The 26,285-nt window shown below is 38.3% G+C and overlaps 1 protein-coding gene across 1 annotated transcript in view; it reads right to left on the reverse strand.

Annotated features, from left to right (window-relative positions):
- SLC44A5 (solute carrier family 44 member 5) overlaps positions 1-26,285 on the reverse strand; it is a 64,894-nt gene that overhangs the window by 15,809 nt on the left and 22,800 nt on the right. Inside the window, exons 2-11 of the mRNA XM_041398353.1 lie at positions 18,277-18,325; positions 16,765-16,838; positions 14,904-14,988; positions 10,907-10,991; positions 8,389-8,517; positions 7,561-7,621; positions 5,813-5,936; positions 4,844-4,927; positions 2,171-2,283; positions 1,615-1,746 (exon numbers count right to left, since the gene is read on the reverse strand). Of these exons, the coding sequence (XP_041254287.1) occupies positions 1,615-1,746; positions 2,171-2,283; positions 4,844-4,927; positions 5,813-5,936; positions 7,561-7,621; positions 8,389-8,517; positions 10,907-10,991; positions 14,904-14,988; positions 16,765-16,838; positions 18,277-18,325 (936 nt within the window). The remainder of the gene's footprint in view (positions 1-1,614; positions 1,747-2,170; positions 2,284-4,843; positions 4,928-5,812; positions 5,937-7,560; positions 7,622-8,388; positions 8,518-10,906; positions 10,992-14,903; positions 14,989-16,764; positions 16,839-18,276; positions 18,326-26,285) is intronic.

The following is a 26,285-nucleotide window of genomic DNA, read 5'->3' on the forward strand; positions in this document are numbered from 1 at the left end:
ACAGAACTGCAGGTGGCAAGTGATTGCTGTGGTGCTAAGAGCCACGGACCTTGTTCAGAACAAAGTTTTTGTTAAATACATTTCAATGCCATTTTCCCATGAAGGAATACATAAACAGGTTTCATTGATGAGTTGGTCTCATTCCAATTTGGCTCTGTTAGATTAATGTACTTGTCCAAAATATTGTGAAAAAGGCAAGCAACATCAGTACATGAATTCTAGACTAGGACTCCAACTATGTTTTCTTCAAGGGTATGTAACTATTTACTTTGCTGTGTGATATTGGAAAAGCAATTTAATTCCTGAGTACTGAAATTTACTCTTGTGAAAGTGACACAAAACTCTAGGTAAACTATACACTGGCTGCTAAGAACCAGGCAGGGGAAGAGCCTGAAGAGTTACAGGAAAAAAACCACACAATAAAGTCCTAAGATTCTCTAAGGAGAGCACACTAAAAAGCTTTGCCTCAACAATATATATATATATATATATATATAAGATGCCACATAAGCTCAATGATCCAACACAGAAGCAAATGAAGACATAAAGAAGAGACAGGATATTTAAGCAGCAAGTTACCATTCTATTAATTTAGCTACCAATAGAGAAAGGCAGTGTTTTTGGTTATGATCCATTCATCATCAGTTAAAAGTCTGTGTGTCTTCTAACAGAGCAGTAACAGGAGTGCAAGTAACATTAGAGTTATTTTTTCCTTCTTCTGCTCCTCCTTTCTTGGGGGGGAAATGTATGCTGCAGGTTGTCTTGTTCCAGTAGGATTTTGTTTAAAATGGTTAATTCCAAAGTCTTAGATCAGACGCCAAGAAAATTCAGTGACATAAGTGTAAACTGACAGGAGACCTCACTGTGGTCTTCAGCATCCTCACAAGGGCAACTATAAGGGCAGGTACCGATCTCTTCATTCTCATGAGCAGTGACAGGACTTGAGGGAACAGCTGGAGCAGGGTCAGGGGATTTAGGTGGGAAATCAGGAAAAGGTTCTTCCCCAAGAGTCAGGCACTGAACAGACTCCCCAGGGAATGGTCATGGCCCCAAGGCTGCCAGAGCCCAAGGTACATTTGGACAATACGCTCAGGCACAGGGTGGGATTGTTGGAATGTCCTGTGCAGAGCCAGGAGCTGGACTTGATCATCCTGAGGGGACCCTTCCAACCCAGCATATTTTATGATTCCGAGACACAAAAGGAATGCAGTTATTAATGTGACTTATTAATCTCATTTGTGGGACTCTCAAAGAGGGAGAAAAAATAATTTGAGAGAGAAAAGTACCCTTCCTCGTGCAACCTTGTCATGATGAACTCAATTATTGCCTTCTGCTTTCCCCATGGTGAAGACTGAACACACAGGAAGCAGAATGCTCATAACAAAAGATTTTTGCATTCTTATCACTAGTGTGATTGCATTATCTCCCCTTACAAATATACTAGTCTCCTTAAAAAAAGCATATTTTTACACAATACAGAGAAAGGGAATTCTGCTTTCTCCTCTGAGCAACATGTGGAGAGGAGGAGATTTAACAAGGCAGAAAGTGTATTAAGACACTGACTGATTTTCCTGAATATCCATTAACTGATACCAAATGTAAAAGGGCACTTACTAAATGCTAACCATGTTTGCCTCAGTTGCAGGTACACTTTGAAGTCCGTCTGGAATCCAATATCATAAACAGTGAGGTCAGATCCAGGTATTCCTTTAAGATGATCATACTCCCAGTAACAATGCCAGATGCCTTTTAAAAAACAATCAATAAAACAGTAGTGTGTCTGAAGAGGGCAAAGACAATTTTTTTAAAAAAGTCTTACAAGCCAAATGTTTTGCTTTTGTAGAAGCCTATCAGGTAAGCAAAACCCAAAAATGCATCACTTTGAGACTAGCAATTATGATATCATATATATGGGAAAGAAATATCAGTACAAGTGATTACAGACTAAGCATACTGTGCATAGGTAATGCAGATTACTACATCTGCTGCTAAGTATCAGCACAGCTGGATTCTTACTGCATTTTGCTGCCATTTATGTCCTTCTTACTTAATTGTGTCTAAAACTAGGCATTAATTCACCCAATTGTACCATTTAATTTAAGTAACTACTGATTTTCTAGACTTAAGCAGTAAGAAAAAATAGTGTCAGAGGCTAGAAAATTATACCTACCATAACCTATAATTCCAATCACACCAAAGATGAAAATCCAGAAGAGAACCCCAGCTGTGAACCTCAATAACACAAGGAACAGCAGACTCAGCATCATTGCAATGAACAGTCCACTAGAAAGTGAAGAAACAGAAACACAGGGAAAATGAGTGTAAGAATCTATTCACTTTCTTACATTCCTGTTATTCCAAATGAGGGTCACTTCATCTCACATAATAGCATGATTTGTAAAAAAGTATTTAAAAATCTTCATTATGAAATATATTCTCATGGCTGTTATCTGCCATTACAAACAAACAGCTTATATATGATGATCTCACAGGGCAGAGCTTGAAATGTTTATGTGTATGAGGTTCTCAGGCTGGTTGAATGGGATTAATGGAATACCTTTTTTGTCACTTACACCAGCTGAAAAGCTCAATGCCTGTTTCAGGCCACAGTCTAATCTACAGTACAGAAAGTGAAATTGGAGGAATACCTATGTGTGGGGAAGTTGCTGGTTTATGTCCTCCACAGAAAATCCCTGCTTGCAAAGAAACAATGTTAGTAAACAACATTCTAGAAGCTTCCTAGGAAAAAAAAATTAAATTTAGGAGAAAAACCATCAGGAGGTTAGGAGGACATAATTTCTACTCATCACTGCTTCTACTGATCAGAAGAGGAAATGATCAGGGCACTATGATGCATAGAAAGAAACTGTTAATAGCCTTTCTACGGAGTCCCTAGGAAAGACATCAACAGTGCCTTCTCTTCATCAAGATAATAATATAATATAATATAATGTAATGTAATGTAATATTTGTTTTAATTTCACTCCTAGAAAGAAAGTCAGAAAGGAAAAAAAATTATTGCAAAAGGCTTTTTCAGTCCGCATGGCTTTCTAAACAATTATGAAGAAAGCAATATGGATATTAATCCCATCAAACAAATAAGCTCATATGCTTCAAAGAACATTTCATGTCTCATTATTTTTAGTAGGTGTTACATGCAAATTTTGTATGAGTACAGACTCAAAAAAAATTAAACCCCCTTCTCGCCTGTGTTCAGTAACTTTTCCTCTGAATGTCCCCAGCTTATTTAGCCAATAACCAAAGCTAAAAAATGGGGCAGCCTGATCATAAAAAAATCACGTCAGCTTATTTAGTTAAAGCTTTCTAAGTTTGTCTTAAGTCCTGCCTCTATAATGGCTTCCTAGCCTGATGTATTTTCCCTTTCTGAATGATTTACTGAAATTCAGAATGTTTTCCTCAAGAAAAGTTGTAGTTTTGGAGCTCCATCTTGAAAGCAGTAAATTACCTTTAACTAAAATTATCTTTAGCTATACATGAGTCCTAACACCAAAACTGAGTACACAGTAGCAACTGTCTTCAGCAGACTAGTTCCCTTAAACTGAAGCTCGAAGCAGTAGTTCTTTTGGGGTATGTTAAAAAGACTACAGCAATATTTAAATTTTAATCCAGCCTCCCTTCAGTATCAAGCCTTCACTGTCAAAAACTTCACCCACACTCTGGCACTTAAATATATTTGTCCAGAAATCATTTGATCTATGTTATCATTTGGTGAAAAGTGTAAAGAAAATTCTGTCCAACTACTCTGAAGTGGCAACACTTCCTTACAAAAAAATACCATATTTGAAATGTGGAAACATGTTCCAATATTTAGAATTTCTGTTCAAAACAAAGGTCATTTCTGTGTCCAGTGTGTTCAGCGGTATCTCCTTTGAAAGAATCTGTACCACAAGCCTGATTTCAGTAAGAGATAGAGAGACCCAAGCTTGCTGAATATCTGTGAGCTTCCTGCTACTAAATATTGTGAGCTGAGTATCAGAGTATGAGAAACCTGTCTTTCCACTAATGACTAAACACCTTTAAAAGCTAACAACTTGTGTTTCTGAACCAACTAAATCTCCACATTATTATCTAAAGTATGTATTAAATGCTGTGGATTTGCATTCAGGATTAACTAATGTATGCTTAATATGTGTATGTTAAAGGTTCTCACCTGGCGATGACTTCTGTTCCTGTCTAAATAGAACACACTGGTCCAATATTAATGGGCTAGGAGTTCACAAATACTTACATATTTGCTTCAGCAAAGTAGCTACTTCTCTTGTTTTGGTGCTGCATTTTAATTAATTGGTGATTAATTAATATTAATTGCAAGATGAAATTAATACTGTTCAATAATTTTTGTTCTTGATGTTGCTTTGCCTGCTGCATTGGAGTTATGGATTTATATTGAACTTAGGGACTATAATGGGTTTAACTGTACATTGCTTGCACCAATTTAGAAACTATCTCTTTTATACATGTACTAGTGACATTTGGCAACTGCAACTGGTTTGAAAGTTACTTAATTAAGATTTTTCAGGTTTGGAATTGCTACACACATGGGTGCTGCAACAGAACACTGCTCCTCCTGATTTTCTGACTGGCAGGACATTAAAAAGCTATTCCAGACCAAGTGACACTCTGTGTGTATGCTGTACTATCCTTGTCTCATCCACAGAACCGTAACAACCTTAATATCATCTATGATGAAAGGAAATTACAGTTGCTCATTGAGTTTTAAAGTAGAATATGTACCAAACACATACACAATCTATTTTTTTTATTTCCTGCACATTTCAAAACTGAGTTTGGAAACACTAAAAGTACTAAAAAAACCCCTTACATTAAAATCCAATACCAAGAAATGGCATAGTCTTCAAAAATTTTCATTCCAACTGATCTTGCATCCAGGACATTATTGATGCCACTGAGAAAAGAGAAATCAAACAACAGGTTGCTTCAGGTAGAAAAGGAGAATTTATTTAAACAGCAAATACGATCAGTGAAAGAATTTGAAATATCTTTGGTAGTGATAAGAGTATACTACAATACTTCAGCTCCAGTTCTGCCACCAAGCCAATATCAATCACAGTTACAGCAAAGAAAAAATATGCATAAGAATGTCTCTACAATTCCTGAAAAAAATGAATTAAAAAGGCTTTATTGTCAGAATTGTTTATTATGTCACAAGACAAGTGTACACTATCAATATCTGCAATGTACCAAGGGACAAACAGTAATGATTCTAGAACTGCTAACAGCATAGAACCAGAAAACAGGTCAGTAAAGCAACTTCATGGAACTGTTTTTCTATCCTGCAGAACGCTTGCCTGTATAATATTTTTCTGAAGAACAGCCTAATACATTATGTTTTACCAGAAGCAGGAGCACTCAGATGAGGGGAGATGCCCAAAGCACTAGGCCAGCCCATGGTGGTAGAAAGGTCATCACAGAACAGCACAGCCAAGGCCATTCCTGGCTAGCCTGAAACCTGCAGCACGAGGATTGCATTTTGAACCTCATGGAACCTTCCTCGCAAAATTTATTTTTGCTAGGAAAAACAAGAATTATTTCAAAAAATGACTGAGACCATCAGACTTAAGCTTTTTGCACTTTTTTGCTCCTTTCTGCATATCACAGTTCTGGATTTCCTTAATGGAACTTTGGAAGTGCTCAGGTACAGAGACCATTTACTACCAAGTCTTGCTTGAGTAGCCTCAGTCATTTGCTACAACAGATTCTGATTTTTTAAAATTAATAAATTATTGTGAATCTCAGAATCCAACAGACACTGAAGAAGGGTAAAACCTACTTTGCAGCTTCCCTGAGATCAGTTACATTTCTTGTTTTCCCTCTTCCATCTTTGAATGTAGTCTGATTTGCCACGGTCAACACACCATTCTTCGTGGAGAAGTCTGGGAAGCATCTCTTCAGAACTATTCAAAATATCAAAACAAAGCCTGCATATTACATCTCATGTCAAGCTCTGCTTTTATCATGTGTGTTTTGCAACATATTTAAATAATTTCAGATTCACAGTCAATTGTTTTTCAGCTGATTATCTAGCAATATGTTGACTTTGACAAATCTTGGAAGAGCCATTGCATTCAAGATTATGATTTTTATGCTCTGAGGCTTTTTGTCTAAGCTTAGGCAGGGTGGGATCATAGATTTCAACTGGAGATTCTAGGTCGTACCAAAAAACAACAATACTATTCGTAGGAGTTTAAGAATTTGTAATAAATGTGGAACTTACTCTCTGGCAGTATCTGGGCAGCTTATAAAAACTACAGCTTCCCAAATATGCCATTTTATGGTAATAATCAGACCAGCCTCCAAGGACAGATTCAACTTGACTGGTCATGAATCATATTAGCCTCAAACCAATATATAACAGCAAGTGTCATTTTCCTTATATGCCAGATGAGCTCCAATACCAGCCACTATCACTAGATATTCTTGGAGATGAAGCAATGGAAAAAAGACAGAAACAACGGGTCAGAGAGAGGGAAGACGAGATTATAAAAAATCAAGAAAAGGAGATGTTTGCATACTCATTTACTCTGCCCTGTTCTTTGCTGCAAAACATCCTTGGTTTCATTCCAAAGAGAAGAGCAGGTGAGTCCTCCTTCAGAGGTATACTTTACATAACCATTCAGTGTTTCCCTTACCAGATTCCAGCAAATACTGATGCCAGGGCTCAATATTCAGTCTGATGTATCTCCCCCAGCAATTATTCTGACTAAATGATTAAACAACGTATCTTAACATATCTTTTCCTCCTGCTGTAATCTTTGCCCATTGATGTAGTCTAAAAGAATATAAGAGATTCTTTGCAAATTATTTTATGTCTTTTGGGTCAGTACTTCAGTTTTCATACAAATTCAGACTATGTTTTAAAAATTTAATCCATACCTTCTCCTTTTAATGTCCTGTTCCTGGTTTACATGATCCCTACTTTAAAGTATGACAAAACTAAACAGCAATTTCTTATTCTGTAAGATTCTGGGTCAATACTACACTTGTGCAGCTGAGATGAGCTCTGAGATCAGTAGTTATCTACTCAGAAACACTTGCTGACCATAGTGACATTTTTTGCTCCTGAATTCCTCCGTATGTCCTGCATAGCCAGCATTGAACTGAAAAGAGAGCTGCATTGTAACTGGGCTGAAGTATCATTTAAATTTCAACACCTGGCCATATGATCCTTCCAACATTCGTAGCATTTTCTTTATGCCAATGGCATCACTTGCTCTTGTTTTGGCAGGCACAATTTAAGTTGAAGAGCTTTTGCTATCAGTGATGATTCAAGAGCAAGAAAGTGCTCAGCTTGACCTGATCACACGCTGAATATTCCCAGATGACTGTTAGAAAAAATATCAATAAATATTTATATTTTCAAATTGAATTGATTTATACTTTAAAACTGAATGGATGTGAATGTCAGATAACAAACAGCTCCTAGTGATGTTGCTGCAAAACACATTTCAGACTGGAGTTGAGCTTTAATATGAATGCTCACAATCTACTAAGATGTGTATAAGAAGGAGAACTACTCACAAGGCCTGCTTGGAATGATCATCGAAGGGCAATCTTCATCACGCAGGACTTGAGCAACAGACTAAAAAGGGGAAAAAACAGGAACTCTGAATAACAGTATAACAGTATGTTTGTTTTTCACCCAGTCTGAAGGAATGCCCCAAACTGCGCCTTGTAGCCTCCTCCCCAAATTTCACTGATGGAGCTGCAAGATACACTTATATCTAAGTGAGAATCCAAACTGTCATTGTGATTTGGGAAAAGACTATTCTTTTCTTTTCTAGTGACATAAAAGAAATGACCTTTCGATCAGCATCTAAGCCAGAACGGACTGGACAATTGTTCCTTGCCCACCCTTCACCTTTTCTCTTAAAGAAAAGTAAGAATTTAACCCAATTAATATAGCTGAATTGCAAGATGTTTTAAAGAAGGGAAAAGTAATGCAGTACATTTGAGTGCAAAGTCAGTTATACGAAGGATAGATTAATTTTCTTGGCTAACTTTCCAAGTAACTACAGATGACTTAGGAGCCTTAAGAATTGATTTGAGACACTCTACTGCTGTGGGGTACTTCAGTACTAAAGGATACTGCTTGCCACAGTACTGCAACTGCATGAGTAGCTGCAGGTAGTCTTTTAAGCTAACAGCAATCATTTGAAGAGTGGAGGTTTAGTGTGCATTCAAGACCTTCAGCCTGGATTAAACAACTGTCAAATCACATAAATGGGATACCTCCTTATATGTTGGAATCAGAATAATTCAAATCTTAGATGCAGCTCAGTAAAATCATGCATATTAAATACTGCTTGAAGAAAAAATGTACTTTATCATCTACAGATAAATACACACCTTGCGAGGATTGTTAAAACCAGGTTTGCAGAACTGTCTGAAGTAATTCCACTGATCTGGTCTATATCTGTAGGAAGCCTGAACATCAATGTAGGTTGCAAACCTGTCTGGGCACTTTGAGACACAAAGCTGCAAGAAAAGAAAAAAGTAAGTAAAGGCACACTCTGGGTAGAGAAGGGTAAGAATAGTCGGTGTAATGGAACAGGAAGGAAAATGCCACTGCCTTCACTAATGTTTACTGCAGGATTTAGAAAAGATATGTTGTCCTTTTGATTCCCTAAATGAATACTTCTAGAATTCTTTGATAGAAAACACTTTCAAAGTGTGTTCTCCTCATATCTGCCATATCAAGCCCCTCTCTGTATCTTCTTATATTCTACACATTCTGATAGGCAAGAAGAGCTTTCAGTCTGTTGAGAAGAGTATTTTTTGGGGGGGAGCAATAAAAAACCTCTCAGGTTTTTTCCTCCTCTACATCTATCAGCAGCAGTATATATGAGCAAGGTGCTGTGACAGCTACTTCCACAGGATACATGCAATTTCTTTCTACTACATGTATAAGGAGAACTTTATTTAAAGAAAGTCTCACTAAAATCCGAAGTCTCGGGTACTGTTACTCCATCCTTCTACACAACCTCTTCAGTCAATTGCATCTATACAAATATTGTCAAGTTAGGTGTCAATCACTCAAAAGTGACTTTTAACTGTAGACTAAGAATGGAGTTACAAAGCCAGGGGATGCCTATGTCAAGAAGGATGCTCATGTTACTCAAGGTATAGCTGTTATAAGCTGGATTTATGTGAGAAATCAGGTGAGGACTAGGGTTTATTGAATGCATCCATTGAGAAGTTGTGATTTATATTTAGGATATGGAGAAGTGGCTGCCCCGATGAACAGATTCTGAAGGTACTGCTGGTCCCTGGAATCACACTAAGGACAGACATTCTGACTCCTCAGCATTAAGACTGTGAGGTGGTTTGAATTCCATCTTTACAGCAAGTTTCAGCCTTTTCTAGAAGGCACTTTGTTTCCAAAGCTGTGCTATCCAAACACCCTTTGCAAAGCTCTGCTGTCCAAGTACCAGAGAGACATCATGCATCAAAACTTTCTTTCATGTCAAGGGCATTCCGTCATAAGTAATTAAACAAAAGGAATTTTGGGAAGAGGTCAGGTAGAACACAGCAGATACTGCAAGGGGGTCTTTCTATACGAGTATTTAAGTCCTATGGACTACCCACAGGCCAAGGAACAAAGAAAGAAGAGTTTTGTCCTTGCTGGGGCAACAGGTGACTAGGCCAGTACACACTTCACTACAAACTGTTTGCTATCTATGAAACAGGCAGTGAAATGTGCTGTCTATGGATCCAATGGACTGTAATAACAGTTTTCAAATCCGTATTATTCAAGAACTGAAGCTCTTCTCATGTTAGTTCTTGGGGGCTCTTTCTCCTGCTATTTATATGTATAGGTCAGGAATGAAGGACCCTGTTTGTAGTTCAAAAGAGGAATAATAAAAAAAAAATTCTTCAGCATTTTTCAAAAAGACCAGTCATTTAACTATCTGTAGTAACAAACAGAATTCAAAACCAGCATTCTTAGTTTTGGAGCTGTTACATATTTGAAAATGAACAAAATAACTACTTTGCTCCCAAAAACTCTCCTTCAACAAGTATTTCACCCTATTTGATTACTGGCCATTGCCAATTTGACCACAGCACCAGTCAAATCCCACACAATGACCTCATATTTCTGAACAGACTGAACTGTTCTAGTAAAAGGCCTAAGGACTGCAGGGGAACAGTGTCAATGTCTGCATGGGGACAGATGGGGATTCCTGAAGCAAATCTGCAGCTGATGGAGCAAGTTTTCATTCTGACAGCAACTAGCCAGTGTTAAGAGGGTTCTTGCTCTTTCTTGTTGAAGATTTCCATGTTTTAAGATCAGGAAAATTGTCTTGCGAGAAAGATCAGGAGGTTAATCTTAACCCACACAAATGCAGTGACTGGGTTTATTTCACAACTCCATGAGGAGCCACAGCACAACAAAGAGAGTACAAACTGTGACATAAGGCAAGAACAAGCTTTCAAAATCTTCACTTTTGAAGAGCCATAGGCTCTAATCACACCCAGATACTCCTGTCACTGGCAATATGCACAATTTCTTGAACATGTTCAGCTTTGAAGACCTTAGGTGCAAATCAATATTTTCTGCATGCACTGTATACTACTGGATAGCTAGCTGTGATGAATTCATAAATAAAAAATTGTTGTATTCAAGTCAGCAGACTTTTTTTGTCTGTTCTTATCCAAAATATACCATCTCACACATTTCCATTTCATTTTTCTGACCATCACACATTTCAAAGAGTGTGCTTGCTACAAGTCATTTATAAAACAACCATGTTGTATTTTGAAGGAAATGAACAACAATTTTTAAATCCAAACAAATACATGTCTCATTTTTAAGCACCATGACTAAGATGCAGGGGAAATATTTTATCTCTACATTTGCACTCACCTGTGTTGTAGGGCACTGTAGGTTTATTAACACTACAGGGCTGGCACATTTCAGAATGTTGAAGTAAAACAAAATGGTCTTGTTCCTATGGAAATGGATATTAGATAATCATCATCATAAATACAGATGCTTATACATCCTACCATTCCAAAATTTGCAGCATACATTGATATTTAAGTTTTATTACTGTGAACATCCATATTGCAAACACAAGACAAAAAAGTACCCCAAGTAGACCTTGAATGTTTCACATCAAGACATCTATGAAACCAGAAGTATTTGTTCTAAAGAATGATAATTTTGACAAGTTTTTCTCCGCAGCATGATTTTAAGCTGAAACAATCCATGTACCTGTAGTCCTGCCTTGAGAGGGTAAGGTTTGTAAAATAACCCTGCAAAAACATCAGTCTCTGTGCCACCAACATCCTGTGTAGGCAGTGCATGCAAACGCACCATCAGCAAATGCTTCATTGTAAAAGCTGCCTAATTTTTGTTGATCAGAAGGTGGCACCAAAATCAATCAGAAGCTTTTTATGGTTGGAAACCAAAAGCAGCTGTCCAGAAAACAGGATATAATAGCATCTACTAATAGCACTGACAAGATGCCCCTTGATATAAATAAGGGTCAGTCTGTCAGTCCCACATATTTGACATCTACTGGAACTTGGAGCCTTGTGGCAGTTGTCACTTAAGTCTGGATTTGTTGGAAACTTAGGACCCCAAGATTTCTTGATTTTAAGACTTGGGTTTTGAAGACAGCAAATATGATGTTAGTCTTTGCTATGTCAGAAAATTATCAGATAGCTCTAGTGAAGATAACATGGCAGTAGACCTGCTCTTTTTAAACAAGACTTCAAAGCCAGCTAGTCAGGGTCATGCAGTGTCCCTGCATATGCACCCCACAAAATGGTGCATGTGCCCCCCTATGGACTATGAAGGGCTACCAAGCTGACCAGAGAGATGGAGCCCCTCTCCTATGAGGAATGACGGAGATTTGGGATTGTTCAGCCTGGAGAAGAAGAGAAGGCTTCAGGGGTGTCCTAACTGTGGCTTTCCCTGAAGGGAGCCTACAAAACCTTTAACCTGAAGGGAGCCTACAAAAAATATGGAGTTGCTACTTACAAGGGCCTGGAGAGATAGGACAAAAGGGAATGCTTCCCACTGACAGAGAGTAGGTTCATATGGAATACTGGGAAGAAATTCTTGGCTGTGAGGGTGGCGAGGCCCTGACACAGGTTGCCCAGAGCAGCTGTGGCTGCCCCATCCCTGGAAGTCTTCAAGGCCAGGCTGAACAGGGCAACCTGGTCTAGTGGAAGGTGTCCCTGGCCATGGAATGAGGGTTGGAAGGAGCTTTGAAGTCCCTTCCAACACAGGCTATTCTATGTTTCTGTGATGTGCAAGAGACTCCACAAAGCAGTGTTTGAGCCCCCACTGACCTTTACCATGGCATTGAAGCACAGTGGGAGCTCTGTCTTGTGAGCAGGATGGCAAAACTAACAATGAAGGGTGCTTGGGCTAACAAGGCTGCCCTTCTTCTATCTGTCCTGCTTCAACATCAGTCCTGCTTCTACATCTCATTGTATCCCTCAGTCCAGGGACATATCCTCTGTTCTCCCACCAGCATGTGGCTCCCACCAACTGCTGAATAGGGCTATACCATCAAAGACACTATATAGCACCACTGCACATTCAAACTCCATCTAAGACTGGGATTAACTCAACAGCCTGACATTTTTTACAAGGTTAACTTGTTTTCACTGAGGTATATTCTGCTATGCACTGTTTAAGAAAAGATGCATCCTGGCAAAACTAATTCACCACCACTAGTTGCTCTTTCTTTAAATTAGTAGAATACAATTTTGGACTGAAATGTCATCATTCAATAGTTTCTTGATGGTTTTTATGATCTGTGAGCTGCTCAAAAACATTATTGCTGGTATTGATGACAGAAAAGAAAGTTTAAATATATACATAACACATGAAAACACCCACTGAGAATTAGGTCTGTATTCTGCATAATGAAACTGTGTTTATTCCATTAGTACATTATGAGCTGTAGCATGCAAAACAAGTTCAGAGATTACGCATCAACTAATGGACAGATTACAAGAAGACATGAAGAGGTCTAACAGAGACTTTCATGATGATACAAAAAGAATTTATTTGACTGCATGGCATTCACTGGAGTTCAAATGGGTTTTTGCACAAGCTGTGAGTGTTGGCTTTGTTTCTAACTTGCCTTTTCTACTCCTCAGTGAGATTGCTGAAAATACTTGTTACAAGGACAAGATTCAAAATATGAAGATTGTGATTACTTTCCAAGAAAAATGTCTCAGACTAAACCCTTGGGAACGTCGGAATACCACAGCTCTGGGTTAGTCTTTCACACTGCTTACTTTCAGGGAATCTGAAAAACAATGGTATTGACAAAAGCGTCACAAGCACATCCTCAGCCCCACTCCAGGGACTAGAGGGTACCCTTTCAGAGGGGTATCCTGGCCCACTGCCATAAACACTCTTGCTTTTCTGGCAGATTGCATTATGTGTCTTCTGATTTATATTTTTATAAAAATCTCCTCAATGTACCAAATAAATGCCAAAATGCAGCCTCAGTAGCTGTATTATTTTCCAGCAATCCTATATAGGGAGGGTCATTTGTAATTACAAACCAAAAATCACAGTGTAAGAAATAACTAAAGACTCAAGTAACAAACAGAAAGATGGAATGGGAGTGAATGGTAAGAATCAGAGAGAAACACCTGGCTCCACATCACACAGGATATTGAAGCTGTGTGTCTAAGACCCCCAAGGCCATTTGTCCACTACCTCCTACTGGCAACAGAGGGGACAAGGACAAATTGGCAGTGAGGCAGGGAGCAGAAAAGTGGTGCAGTGAGGGGAACACACATGCCACTACAATTTTTTCCTGCTTGTTTTTCCTTTTCAGGAAGTTTGACTCTCCAACAATTGCTGTGAAGAGTAGTCTGAGGGTAGAACAGGTTTTCTTTCACTAGCTTGTTTCCCCCGTAAAAAAAACTTGAGAGGATATATAGCCCTAGCTCCACTTCTGTTCCAGTCTCCATTTCCTGCTCCTCCCCTTCTGAACTGCCCTTTGGACAGTGGCTTCCTAATTTTTTTCCACAGAAAACTAAATGGAGAAAGAAAGAAAGAAAGAAGCAGCAAAGAGTTGTTATCAAACACAGGCATAGCATCCAGCTTCTTGACAGTGAAAAGGGCATAAGGCATGCCTAAAACTTACCTTTTGAAAGGAAGACGGTGAGTGAAAAAGCAAACCTTTTTAAAATTCTGTTTTATAAACCATTTATATTTTCAAAGAAAACATAGATGCAACATCTTTCTTCCCTGAGCAACTATTTTCATGTGTAAGTACTCTGTTGGTATCAACTAACTAAATTAACTCTTACAATTCAAAATCTAAAATGACTGAAAAACAGAGACAAGTAAATAGAGCCATTTAGCTCTATTTACCTCCTGTTTATCCAAGGAGGATGTAGTTACAGCTGCCTGTCTCCCAGACTACTTAGTCTCCTTTCTACTGGCACAGGAAAAAAAAACAAGAGCCTTTCACTACAGACTTTTCTGTTATTTGGTGCACGTTGAGAAAAACTATAGACCAGGCTACAATGCCTTAAGACTTCTCTTATTCCAAGGAGGATGAAGAATTACTCAACAGGTTATGAACTACCCAAACTCTGGCAGCTAGAAGCGGTGCCAGTTAGTCACTTTCTATGCAACTGCTGACACAATCTTTAAGTTATATTGATACCTTACAAAAAATATTCTCTAAATGACATAAACAACTGCATTACAGTAATAATTTGGATCTGGATTTGCACTGGGAAACTAATACATTTCTGAGCTTTATCTGGAATAAATACAGTAAGGGTGTCACTGTCTCTTTGACAGAGATTTGAAACCTCACATCTTATTCGCAGTGCATGAGTAATAAAGATATGTGAATGGATTTAGTACTCACTGATTGAGGGTATCTCTCTGACCACAGAACTGCCCATAGCTGTCAGTTGGATAAATCACCTTCCTGGGGTCCCCGTGCACCCAAGCTGCAAAATACACGATACCTCTTAAGATATTAGTCAAGTGTTCACAGTTAATGATTAAAATTAGCTACCATGAAAATGTATCACTTCTAAAGTACCATTTCATACTTTGCAGATCAATACTGAAGAGTACTGATTAGTAGATTTCCTAATGAAATACTAAAATGCAAAGCACAATAAGTTCTACTGAGATACGGATTAAACTGTAAGAAAGCAATCCAATGCTCCAAGTCCCTTCCAGCCTGACCTTGAACACTTCCAGGAATGGGGTAGCCACAGCTTCTCTGGGCTTCACCACCCTCCCATGGAAGAATTTCTTCCTAATCTCCAACCTAACTCTGCCCTCTGTCAGTTTAGAAGCAATTTCCCCGTGTCCTGTCATTCCAGTCCTTGTGCAAAGTCCCTCTCCAGCTCTCTTGGAGACCATTTAGGCACTGGAAGGAGCTCTAAGGTCTCTTGGAGCTTTCCCTTCTCCACACTGAAGAACCCCAACTTGTCAGCCTGCCTCCACAGCAGAGGTGCTCCAGCCCTCGGAGCATTTCCCCTCTGGACTCACTCCGATATGTCAACGTCCTTCCTGTGCTGGGGGCTCCAGAGCTGGATGCAGGAGTGCAGATGGGGTCTGACAAGAGTGAAGCAGAATCCCCTCCTTTGACCTGCTGACCGCACTTTTTTCAACACAGCCGAGGATATGTTTAGCTTTCTGGGCTGCAAGTGTACATGGCTGGCTCATGCCCAGACCTTATCAATCCGCACTGCCAATTCCTTCTCCTCAGGGTTCCTCTCAACTCAAATTGTTTTTCTCTAACTTCTGCTACCTGAAATTTTCCATCACAGTTACTTTATGATTGCAAACTTTTCAAACAGTTTAATTTTGTTGAACACACTTAATTTTGAGGATTTTTTTTATCAGTAAACACGTGGCTTTGAATTTCTCCCTAATTACCTACAGAAAAGCAGCTCTTCAGAGAAAGACCTTGGGGCCCTAGGGGACAACAAGCTTTCCCTGAGCCAGCAGTTTATCCTCAGGACCAAGAGGCCAATGGTATCCTGCGGTGCATCAGGACGAGCATTTCCAGCAGGTCAGGGAGGGATCCTGCCCCTCTGTTTAGTCCTGTGAGGCACCTCTCGAGTGCAGGCTCTGGGCTCATCAGGACAAGAGGAACATGGAGCTCCTGGAGCAGGGTCAGCGGAGGCTGTGGAGCTGAGGAAGGGCCTGGAGCATCTCTGTGCCCAGGAAAGGCTGAAGGAGCTGGGGCTGTTCAACGTGGAGAGGAGCCCCAGCTGAGAGGGCCCTCAGCCCTGGCTGTCAGCATCTGCAGGGAAGGGGCAGAGGATGAACCAGGCTCTGCTCCAGGGCCCAGCAATGGCACCAGAGCCACGGGCAGGGACTGAGCCTAGGAAGTTCCACCTGAACATGAGGAAGAACTTCTTCCCTGTGCAGTGATTGTGCACTTGAACAGACTGCCCAGATAGGGTGTGGAGTCTCCTTCACAGGGGATATCCCAGAACCATCTGGACACAATCCTGTGCCATATGCTCTGAGATGACCCTTCCGAGCAAGGATGTTGAACCAGATGACCCACTGCGGTCTCTTCCAGCTTTACCCAGTCTGTGGTTCTGTGAATTCATTATTTGCTTCTATGAAAGGCATTACTTATTGATTGGAAAGCTTTGTACTAATATAAGCAAAAGGGACATTTCAATCAAAAATTCTAACATTCACAAAGCTGCTTCCCCTCTATATGAAAAGGCATTACTATACCTCTATTTACTTACCCACAACTCCTAATGCAATGTAACCCAGAATAACAACTATGAAGATCACACAGCAAATAATGTCTGTGCAGTGCCTAGGGGCAAGAAGAAATACTATTTAAAAATAAGGTGTTTAATATGACCCTTCAAAACCACTGACTGTCATATGGTATTTTAACTTCTGAATAAGATATCTGCACCAGCACTTTGCAGAAGTTTAGTCACAAACTCACATTTGTGAGTGCAGCAAGACCAGCAAATAAATGTGTATGCTTTTTTCCACTGTAGACAATGGAACATATTGAGGAACAGATTTAAATATTGTTGAAACAAGTAATACCTTACAACACTGAACCCATGAGATCACTTATCATACAAGTGATCATATAAGTGAGGCAAGTCATACTACAGGACATCTGCCTCAGAATTCATTTTTAGCATATGCCATTCTTTCTGTTTTCCAATCTATGTTTCCTCTTACAGAGAAAGATTTTTAACATAAAAGAGATAAAGGGAGCAGATTTCTTAAACAACTGGAGTACTTGAAATGTGTTTCCAAGTGTGGACACTTCTTTAGAGAGGAAGAGCTTTATCATCTCACTGAAATAAACTTTTGGTGAGGCCGAGGTGGTACAGGATCCACGGTCAATATGATAGTAACCTAAGACAGGACAACTGCTCAAAATTGAAGAAATAATGCTAAAACAATGCTTCTCATTTTTGCATCCTCCATTCAGAAGCAGTTCTGACACTGCTCAAGCTTGTCTTGATACACTGGCAATATCATAAAGATACTTCACAAATTAGGATGAACTCCCTAAACAAGTATTTCTATTTATTTCTAAAATTATTAGCTTTCAGAGAGGAAGAACTACATCCTGCATAGAAAAGGATAGTGTGTTTGTGTTCAAAGGATAGTATGACAAGTCTGCAGTGTTCTTCTCGGTCATAAATTTTCTCCTGAGAATGGTAAAACTGAAATAATTTGTGGTTCTCTAATTTGCTCTTCCCTGTAAGGGCAGTAAATGCTAGTTTAGAACTTAGTTCTCTACATCTGGAAAAACACTGAAAAATTGTCCATAATTAAAAATTGGACTTGATGGTCTTGGAGGTATTTTTCCACCTTAATGATTCTATGATTTTCTTAGATGCTTTCTGAGCAATTTCACTCTGCTTGTAAACTAATGAACCTTCTAAGTGGTAACATGCTTTCATCTGCATTTCATAAAACTAAGTGAAGTCAAGCCAGATTGTTCTGTTAGGTGGCTCTGTCATAAAGAGGTGTATCAGAACTACCACACATGTTAGACAGCAGATACTAGCCAATGCAAGGCACACAGAATTGGCATTCAAACCAAAAGGACTTAAGAGAACACAGCTTCATACTCCCTAGTAATCATCCATCCTCAAGGGTAGCAAAGATGGTGGCCTGGATTTAGAAGACTTGCAGAATCAAATTCACAAGTTCAGCTAAAAAAATTTTTAACCCCTGCTCTCCAAAAAAAATTTAACAGAGTAAGCTATGATATTTACCTGTTATGAACAGGTCCTCTGAACTTCGGGTCAAATTTCCTTGGTTCACCTGCATTTAAAATAAGACAGTATAAAAGCATGTCCTTATTTAAAATAAAATTTGTCCAGAGAGGGGTGTTAATACCAGCCTTTGAAGAGCATCTTCCATATATTCATATTTAATCAGTTTTGTTAAAATAATTTCATACGGGCAATACCAGAAATTCACCAATAAAATTACCTAAGTTTTGTGTATGAGATTAAAGCTTTTTTTCTTCTAACTTAAAAATATTGAGGGCCCCACATTTACCACATAATAAGTTACCTTCAATGTATATCCTATGACTATGCCTATGCACAGGTTCACAATGTATTTGAGAGACAAGGATCATACCTCCCAGTCACAGGCTAAGTGTGTCTGACAGCGAGTAAATTAACCCAACTCTCTGCAGTTACAGACTACGTGCTTCTGACTTTTCTCCAGAATCACAGAATGTTAAAAATTACAAGGGACCTTAAATATAATCTAGTGCCACAGGCGGGGACACCTCCTCCTACACCAGGTTGTTCAGAGCCCCATCCAAGCCGCCCTTGAACACCACAAGGGTTGGGGCATCCACAGCTCTATGGGCAACCTGTTTTTCATGTGGCTATTCTGGTTAGCACAGTTCCAACTGAATCACTCTACACATAAAAAAACCCCTATATTAAAAACCTACCAAATACTAGCCCACCAACCTGTGCTTCCCATGTGGACCTGAATAAGAGAAATTAAAGTATGATTTCACTTGGTAAAGAGTAACAAAAAATTATGGTCAAATTAAAATTTTCAAGTTTAGGCTACTGTATGAAGAGAAACAAGCAGCTTTTCATTCAGCAGACCAGAATTTGGATTTTTCTTTTGAAGCTAGCTATTCAGCTTTAGGGGACTTCCTCCTTACAAAGTTCAGTGATTATGAAAATTTACTGAACAAAACTCTGTGCAATGAAAAATTACTCCTTCATTCAAATGTCAAAGCTACAATACAAATTATTGCTTCAGAGTGCTTTTTCACTGCTTTCTTAAGGATCTCCTCCTCTGAATATCCCTGGTATTACATGGTGTTACCAGCCTAAATTTCCTCCCCTGGGCCCCAAAGAAAAATACTCATTTTTGTCAATTAGAGAACAATTCAGCAACTTTGCAAAAGCAGAACTTGCTTATTAACTACATGCCAGACTTTGTTCTTGGTTTGTATCAGAAAAACCTTATCAAAATACACACACACCAGAACAATAAACACAGCAGCTAATAAAATCCTATTTGTCCTTCATCTGAGGTACTCAGATCCACCTTAGCAAGCTCCTGCAACAAAAATATCTTAATACAGAAGAGACCAAAAAATTAAAAATTTAGAGAAGTGATGTATGACAGCAATGCTGGGGAGGGGAAGAAGCTATGCTGTGATACGTGGTCAGGAAAGCAAATGTACCATACCTAATGTTGGGCCAAGCCCTGTACAATGAATGAACCTTTTTGAACAGAAATTCCTACAAAATAAATATTTCTACCACAAAATAATTTATCACCAGAACAAAACCATATGTAACATCATGCCCTATAGACAAGCTCTGGCTTTAAGGCACACTGAAGCTGAACTTCTGTTCTTTGCTCCTACAGGACCTGTTTAGCATTTAAGAACAGCCACACCAGATCACACAAAAAAATCTACTGAATGCACACCCTAAATATTATAAGGGGCCATATCTGAGGAGGAATGCAACACCAAGGCAAACACTGTAGTATTTCCCCAAAACTGATATTACAGAGATTTTCAACTGCATTTTTATTAACTGAAAGTACTGACTTTGCATTTAATAGCTGTGAGTGAATTTCTTTTTCATTCACTGAAAAACTGAGATTCAAGGAATCTCTATTTATCTTGCATATACTTTAACAATCTGCAATGCTCTACATCACAGAGTACTACAAGTCAATCAAACATTGACGTATTACCTCCTTTTTATCTGTTTTAAGCTTGCAATCAATCACTTTATTACTGCACGGTGTTACATGGCAGCATGTTATGCAAACAAAAATGTTACAAATTACTATACTCAAATACCCTCGTCTGCTCAAATGTTTCTTGTACACAAGCCATTTCATCGTTTTGGTCATGCTTATATTCCTTTTCTTAACCTTTACAGTGCTACTACAGATCACTAGAAAAGAAGGGGCCAGAACGGCACAGGATATTCACCACAAACATTGGACGTGATTTATATAATCCCATAATACCTCTTTCTATCTGACTTCAGTCCATTCCTAACAATTCTAATGGTCTACTTGCTTTAATGGGCAAACATTTTTACTGAGTCACCCATTAAGACTCCAAGTTCTCACTCCTGAATTTTAGTAGTTAGCTCAATCCCACTATTGGAGGAGCCTAGTCTCCAAAGCTATTCAATGTTCTCCTTAAAAATTAGTACAATGAAATAGAATGAACACTTTGAAACTGTGCAGGTGGCAAGTGCTAAAATACTTCTGGAGATAGAAGTATCTATCAAAAAGGATTTTTATATGCAACACTTCGAAGTGATTTTTGTAAAGTAACAAAAGTTGTAAGAACAAACTCTATTCAGGAATCCATATAGAACAACTGATTTCAAAAACAGTGTTGAGAAGAATCCTAAAGGATTACAGCACACTACAAAGAGAGAATGAGTCAGTCAAGCAATGTCTGCAAAAAAAGCACCACTCTTTCAAGATGTACAAGCATGTTTGAAAAAGTCACTGTTCCTTGTCCTTGGGGACACGTGAGGCCTCAAATGAATAACTATTTCTAGATCATGGCACTAGAATTTCAGAAGATACAAACAAATTAGAGAGAGTAGAGGGACTTATTAATAAGAAGATACTAGGAGGTTTACAGAAAGAAGTAAATGAATGCAACTTCAATGCCTGTGATAAGCAAAGGAGCACAAAGTAAGAGTCTTCAATCACCATACAAAATTTACAATGATCAGCAGTTCTGTTTCCTCTCCCAGGTCGATAAACTCAACTCATTTGCAACAAGGATGGTTCAGATTAGGCATTAGGAAATCTTTCAGGACACAATTACATACTGAAACACACACTGGAATTTTCATCACACTAGGTTTTTATGAAAAGATTATACAAATATCACTTGAGAAAACAACAGGAAAACGTAACATCTCAGCACACAGAGAGCCAAACGAATCTAATAAATAAGATGATAAAAACAAAGCACTACAGAAAGGGAGCTCAAATTCAAATGGAGACTCTCATCTCCAACAAGCCAGAAGACAGATGCTGTGAAATCGAAGTAACAGCCACTAACAGCTGTAAAATTACTGCAGTACTGCAAACTTCTTCCAAGACTGTTCCTCACACCAGCAGTCTGTATGCTTATGGTGGCACGGTATAGGGCAACATGGCTCAAACTACCTGCTCTGTCACTGAGCTCTTGGCATAAATTCATTACAGAATATAGTAAGAAAAAGTAGCAACATTCTAAGTTCAAAATACACTAGAATTCACTGTCAGAAGTAGTCTGGATCCCTGAAACACTCGTTACAGCTGATCACAACTGTGATCAGTTTTACGGAACAACAGAAAAAAAAGAAAAATGCCATTTGTTTAATCTAATTTTTCTAACTTAATTATAAATTAAATTAAAACTCCCCACTTTATTACTACTATTCTTTAAAAATTCAGAAGATTTTTTTTGGGGGGTGAGGTGGGAATTATTTATGTTTCTAGTATCTACATTGCTCCTGGTAAAAGCAAACCACTTCCCCAGTATAAAAGCCCAAATATATTTAGAAAGCAAATTCCAAGCTTTAGGACTTTGGTAGGCATAACAAAGAAAGCAGTGGTGAGGGCGGACTTACACCTTTCGCTAAGATTAAAAACTGGGATTATATTTTTTCTTTGCAGATGAGACAGATCTATTTTACAGGCTGCCTTATAATACAAAACTTGTGTATGTTGAAGTAAAATATCATTACCAGAAATAACTGACATGTTATTTACAAATTCTGACTCCAAACAACATATGAAGTTAATTGTTACACTTGTTACACTGCAATAATTTTAAAGAGCAACTCTAAATTACTTACCTAAAGTAAAAATCAACAATATACACATGTAAAACTTACCTTTGATGTGCAGTTTAAATTTACTAGCAAATGACATGCAGAAAAAAAATTATAATATTGCTAATAATTGAAGAAGTTACAGGAAACCATTTGAGTCTGCATTCAAGCCCATTTAAGTCAATTGAAATAACACTGTTGAAATAAGTGAGATTTAGATCGGGTGTTCTGAATTGTTCTAAGAAAGCAAGTAAATTACCATGTTTTCCATAGTAGTTTTCCTCATCTCTATCCATGTTAGTGTACCTGGATGAGTTGAGTAAGCTGTCTGTGTGAGACACCAACTGTGTACTTCTGTGTCGCTAGCTAGCATACTTTCCCCAGCAAGCAAAGATACATAAAAATACTATCTAAATAGATTTAAAAATAATGCTGATTGTCAAGGACTTCTCCAACCAGAACAGAAATTCACAAAGTAGGCAGGCCTTTCTGTGAATAGAAAGTTATCACTCAGTGCCTTGTCCACCTACCCAAGCCAGTCTGTACAAAGAGGAATGACTCTTATCAGCTTGTATTAACCTACACTGCACAAGCAGAAAGGGAAACAGCTGCACCTGAATACCATTAATGAAATAAATATATGGAAGTCAATAAAACAAAAAAAAAATTCCTGATGATTTGCTAATTGAAAATAAGGTTAAACACTCTTAGCTGCATTTCTGTAACCTGTGCTACTGTGACAGTAAATCATCTTTACATGCAACAGATGGCCACATCTTTCCTCCTCTATACATATGACTAGCTCCCCAAAGTTCAAGTCATATAAGTCTAAAATGTAAACTGTCTGCTGTATACTGCATTTCCAATCTTGTCAAATGGAAATCTATCTGTAGAAGGAGTCATCATTTACTCAATTATTTCTTAATAGTATGTACTTTTTGTATTTCTGCACAGCACAAAAGTGCAGAACAGAAGCGGTAATGCTAGAAGGTCTCAGCATTGTTACATTGATACTGTAATGTTTTTATAGTGAAACGAAGCACAAGGCATTATACTCAGTAGGTGAATCTGAAAGCCTGAGGCAATCTCTCCTTTGAAGCCACAAAGGAACAGAATCTCTATGTGGTGATCCTGAGCAGAATGAAATTTCCATTCTCTGTGGAATGTGATTAAAACACCAATTGCAGAATTTTGCAATGAGAAATGTGTACACTTGTATATGCACTCCTAAGATACTGCACAAGACACGGCTGAACTACATGGTGGAACGACAAAAACAACACTTTTAAGTCAGCCCTGTCACTGCATAGCACGCAATGATAAAGAAGAATAATCTCATATGATGTTTAACCAATGATGCCTGTGATATGAAGTCAAAGCCCATTTTGTTATTAGAGAACTCAGCAGCAATGTTCTAGTGTTTACTGAATTAGATATTTAGCATAATCAGTATCAGGCAAGCAAAGTAAAAGTAACACGCTGAAGATGTAGACTGAGCTCCTGCAAAATATTAACTGTTGACTGAACCCTGGTACTTAACCACCTCCCAAGACTTCCTGTCATTCTTAGGCATATAGGGAAAAAAAAAAAGAAATGCAGTGAGGCTAAATGACTGATTTTACTGTGCTCCTATTCAAGTTTGCACCTCTGTGAAAGGCTGCTTCACTAAATCTCAATATAGTAAAGGAAGAGAAGGCACTGAACAGACAGTGTTCAGTGCAAGCAAAAATGCTAAGCAAAAATGTACACTAACTAGCATGCATTTGGTCAGCAATATATTACTCAACTCCAATAAAATGCTATTTCTGGTTTGATAACTATTAGTTTCTTCAGGTTTCTTCCCTGGTGTTTGGTCAACAATTACATGTGCCAGTGACTAAAACAGCTACAGCTTTTAAAGAGAATAGTGTTTTTATTAGCAAGCTGTTGGGTCTGCGTGTGTAGGCACTGCTCCCCTCTACTGGAGCACATCAGTCAGTTCAAGTAATTCAGAATACTGTTAGACAAGGTCTCAGCAACAGTAAGACCTCCGCGTACTCAAGCTGCTAATTGAACGCTCAAAGATGCAAGTGCACAAGACAACAAATTAGACTGCTAACAAATGCACGGGGTGTAGCAGGATTGAAAGCGGTTCATCCCAGTTATGTTTCTCTAAAAAAAATCACATTAAGATTTTGATGATTCTGCCGATCTGTTCTCAGTAGGATTATAAAAAACCACAAGTTCATGCAAAACTGATCTATCCCTTTCAGAAGCAGACACTTCTTGAACATATATAAAAGCCTAAAATTTTCAAAGTTTACAGTCTTAATTTTGCAAAGAATCCAAACAAATATTTGAAATGTACTGCTGCTTAGTGGTAGTCAATTTAATTGTACTTAGAAGATTTTTTTAAGACAAACTTAAGGTACACTTTAAGCTCCATACAATATTCCTTATGCGGACACAGCCTAATAATCCTAGTAATGTAAAATAATACATTCTTACTGTAAGACACACAAGCGTTGAAACAGTCTAATAAGTCCAAAGGTTGACATTAATACAAAAACAACTCCTTCAGTAAGTCTTGTACCTGGTTTACTGGCATACTGGGGCTTTTTTCCTCTTTAAAAGATACAAGTATAACATTTCTTATAATATCATATGTTGCATATAGGTAAAACCTTGTTACCTTTGTAAAATCACGGCTCAGGCCTGCTATTTTGGCTAAGAAACAAAGGACTACAGGAAATTGACTCAGCTGAATTGGAGGTAGAAAAATAAGTTATATAAGCATTATGTGTTCACATCAGGGTTTATAGCAGTTGGTTCGATTATGTTTGTTACGTTTGAAAACTATGTAACTGATAATGGGGTAACTGCTTAAAAAGGCCTGGTTTTTGCAATAAAGAGACTCCTTTGCCCCTGCCTGGGGACACTGCATCAATTGGCTTCATACGATCTTGCACACATAAATTGCAACTATAATAAAAACACACTTATGATTCCTCTCCTGTGTAATAAATCATACTACATGGCAGCTGCCTTTGAAATATCTTTGATGTGCCAGTATAAGTTTCCGGACTGCCATTATACTACTGATACTGACTAATCACATGCAAAAAATGGAAAGGTGAAGAGGGAAGAAGAGTGGTAGATGAGATAAACAAGTCACCTCATCACTTAGGTGTCCTTTTCTTTACAAAGCTGCAAAGACAGAGATCTCAATGTGCAAGTCAGCTTCCACCCACACTTAGTCCAAATTTCAAAAGTGACTGTTGCTGACTCACAGAGAAGCTGAGGGCATTCAGCACTGCTCACAAACCAAGTGCCACTGCTGCAAGTCTTATCAAACGACAGAATAAAGGAAGAGGGGGTAAAAAACACAACACAGTGAAAGGCAAGGGTTTAAGGTTTCAAGCAGACCTAACTATTGTGTACTATTTAGTTTTACCCATCATTCAGACTCCTTTGTTTCCCAAGAAGTTCAGGGCATGTGCACAACACACAGAGAATTGCCCAGGAATCTTGACTGTTCAGTGGAGAAGGCTGACCGTTTTTCTACTGTGGTTCAAAAACCAAGCACTAAATCAAACTCTAATAATAAAATTAGTATCATTGCAGTCTCTTAATTAGCCATGTAGCTGAAAAAGTGTGATGTATTCCATATCATAGCCACAAGAAAAAGTGAACGACAATACATCATATTCCCAGATGACTATCAGTCCAAAGATTGCGCAATATTTTTTCCTGAATGGTGACTGTACAATTAACATGCTGTTAACATGTTCATTTAACATTAGAAAAAAACATCATCAGCATGATATAATCTCATCTCAAAGATCCACATCTAACATTCTCCTAATATTAGCGACAGCATAGACTATTAGGCTAGTAGTGAAACATACAACTTGTCAAACAATTATCCTCAGAAAGGGGACTGAAAATGTATA

Source organism: Onychostruthus taczanowskii, unplaced genomic scaffold (genome assembly GCF_017590055.1).
Source record: "Onychostruthus taczanowskii isolate IOZ18803 unplaced genomic scaffold, ASM1759005v1 scaffold144, whole genome shotgun sequence".
In the NCBI taxonomy this organism is placed as follows: domain Eukaryota; kingdom Metazoa; phylum Chordata; class Aves; order Passeriformes; family Passeridae; genus Onychostruthus; species Onychostruthus taczanowskii.